The sequence below is a fragment of the Echinops telfairi genome, unplaced genomic scaffold, assembly GCF_000313985.2.
Source record: "Echinops telfairi isolate 266 unplaced genomic scaffold, ASM31398v2 ScPeMD7_7457;HRSCAF=8495, whole genome shotgun sequence".
Lineage (NCBI taxonomy): Eukaryota > Metazoa > Chordata > Mammalia > Afrosoricida > Tenrecidae > Echinops > Echinops telfairi.
This window is the reverse complement of record NW_022111357.1, coordinates 2,372,515-2,375,038: the sequence shown is the minus strand read 5'-3', so window position 1 is coordinate 2,375,038 and position 2,524 is coordinate 2,372,515. Positions and strand designations below refer to the sequence as shown.

The 2,524-nt window shown below is 61.4% G+C and overlaps 1 protein-coding gene across 1 annotated transcript in view; it reads right to left on the bottom strand.

Annotated features, from left to right (window-relative positions):
- Nucleotides 1–1,161: 1,161 nt before the first annotated feature.
- The window catches only part of SLFNL1 (schlafen like 1), a 4,020-nt gene continuing 2,657 nt past the window's right edge, over nucleotides 1,162–2,524 (bottom strand). The window contains exons 3-4 of the mRNA XM_045298896.1: nucleotides 2,268–2,443; nucleotides 1,162–1,768 (exon numbers count right to left, since the gene is read on the bottom strand). Coding sequence (XP_045154831.1) covers nucleotides 1,646–1,768; nucleotides 2,268–2,443 — 299 coding nt within the window. The 3' untranslated portion in view covers nucleotides 1,162–1,645. The remainder of the gene's footprint in view (nucleotides 1,769–2,267; nucleotides 2,444–2,524) is intronic.

Below are 2,524 nucleotides of genomic sequence, written 5' to 3'. Positions count from 1 at the left end.
GGTCTTGGCAGACACTGGTGATTGGCCATGTCTGAGGCCTGCCAAGGTCCCAGTGCCCCATCCGGCTGTGTGGCCCCAGCTAGTAACTGGTTTGGTGCTTGGCACGTGGGAGGTGCTCAGCTGCTAGCCTTCTGTTCCCACACAGCCTTTGAAAAGCCAAGTTCAGCCCCAGGCTGCTCCCAGGTGACAGAAATGTCGTGAGACACTTCCTCATATTTGGTCCTTATGGCCAGCTTGAGCGAAGGCCAAAGCTGGGGTTGGGTCCCTTTTGAGAGAGAAACCAGGCTTTTGTTGGCTTGGGGGTTGGGGGGTTGGGTTGTTGAGGTTGGCCCCTCCATGCCTTCCTCTCCTCCCAGGAAACCGGGAGGCTTAGGCATGGTGTGCTCAGGGATCCCCGGCCAGAGCTCTGCCATCTCAGTCCAGCACAGTGGTAAGAATAAGGGCCCCGTGACCAGGCGACATAAACGCAGACCCCCTAGGGAGCAGTTCTACTCTGCTATCGGGTGGCTGTGAGCCGCGGTGCTTTCAGGTTGCCCGTGATTGCTTCCTTCTGCAAAGGACTGGCTGCCTGCCACATGCCTGGCATATGGCTCTGAAAATGTGCCAGTTTTGGCTTCTGAAGATCCGTGTAGCAGTGAACACAGCTGACCCCAAGTCCTCACCTCCCAGGGTGAGAAGTCTAGTGAGGAAATAGACAAAACATCCCAGTAACACAAGGTGGCATGCTATGGAGAAAAAGCAGTAGGCAGGATGGGAGGAGTGGAGGTGCTGGGGGAGGGGCAGGTAGGAACAAGTAGGTCCAAGATGTGCAGTATATGCAAGGGACTGTGGAGGTCGGGGGCCGCTGGTTCACGGGGGATTGTGTAGGTTGTTTTTGGGTCTTTGCTGTTCATGAAGTGTGGTCGGGCTGGGCTTTGTTTCAACAGTGACTGCTTGGGGAGATGGCAGAGGGAAGGCACAGGCCCTTCCCAGTAGTGGGGCCAACACCACCACCATCTGCCTCACAGTGAGGGTACTGAGGACAAGAGATGGAGCAGCGTGGCCCAAGGCGCCCAGTCTCTAAGGCCGAGCGGGGTTGGAGCCTGCCCCTGCCTGCAGGTCCACGGACACTGGCCTTGAGATCCAGCTGCATCCAACAGGCTGGCCAGGCATCCAAGGGAGTACATGAGAATGTGCCCTGGCACATGAAGTTTATTAAGGACTGTTGACAAGCACAGGTCCCAGCAAGCCAGGGCTGAGGGCTGCAGGGGACCTGTGGCCCCAGGGCTCCGTTAGTAAGGGGCCTTCCTTTCTGTGGAGGATGCCAGAGCCCTTGCTGCCTCTAGCCAACCGGAGTCCTAGGTCCCGGTCAAGAGAGGGGCAGTCCCTAAGTGCTAAGTCCAGGATGGCTCTGGCCACGTTCTTTCTGAAGGGAGGTTCTGTGGGGGTTGTGCTGAGAGCATCTTCCTAGCATTGTTCACACCTGGGTCTGCTCTGGTGCTGAAGCCCCGGGAAGGGGGTAGGGTGGGGGCAGTCCAAGCACCCATGTGCAGGGCTGCTGGGGGAGAGGAAGCTAAGGATTCCCAGGCACCTCCTGGCAGCGCCCCTCCCTGGTCAGTGCCATGCAGCCCAGAGTGCAGGCAGTGGTGGGCACAGGCTGGTGGGCTCACAGGACACAGCAGGTGCAGGAGGTCAGCCAGTGCCGCCCGAGCTGCTGCTGCAGCCGCTCCCTCTCCACTGTCAGCACCGTCACCTTCTCCTCCAGCTTGCCCAGCTCGGCCATCCATTTCTGAAGGGACACCGGAGAGGCAGATGTCCATGCCGACCTCACAGGCCTGCCCACCCCTCCGCGGGAGCCTGAGGGTGCTGCTCGCAGCTACTGGGCACCGAGTGAGCACTGCTGGGTGGGGCGTTGCCTGATGTGTCCCAGGCCCTCTGAAGCCTGACCAAGTACCAAGGACGAGGCAGTCCTTCCCTCGCTGCTTCGTCATTTGCTGTTTCCGGCTTACAAGGGCCTTTCCTTGGGACCTGCCACCTCTCCTCCATGCTTCCCTTAGGACACAGCACCCAGCTCCCCAGGTCACGCCTGCCTTCCCACTTTCCCGCGCAGGGAGGAGAGGGGTGACCCAGGCACCGTAGATGCACAACCAGCCTCACCCCCAGGCACCGGGCAGTGGCGGCAGGCTGTAACGGATGATCCCAATCTACCTTCTCCTGCCCTCGTGGGTGATGGCGGCCCAGGGGACACAGTGGCTTGGCCCTCCCGGTGCCCGGAGCCGGCCTGTTACCTGCCTGCACCAGTCCTGGATGGCGCTGCCCGACAGCGGGCCCTGGATGCTGCCGTCACGCCGCAAGAACACCTCCCCCTGGTCGGTCTCGTAGAGCTGCGGCTCGCTCTGGGCCTTGGGCGCGTGCACGCTCAGGCGGATCACCTGCGGGAGGGCGAATGCCGCGGTCGCCGTGCGTCACTTCCGTGCGTCTTAGAGAGCCCGGTGGGCGGGAGGGGTGGGGAGTGGGCAGGGCTGGTTCTCCCCCACCTGCCCCA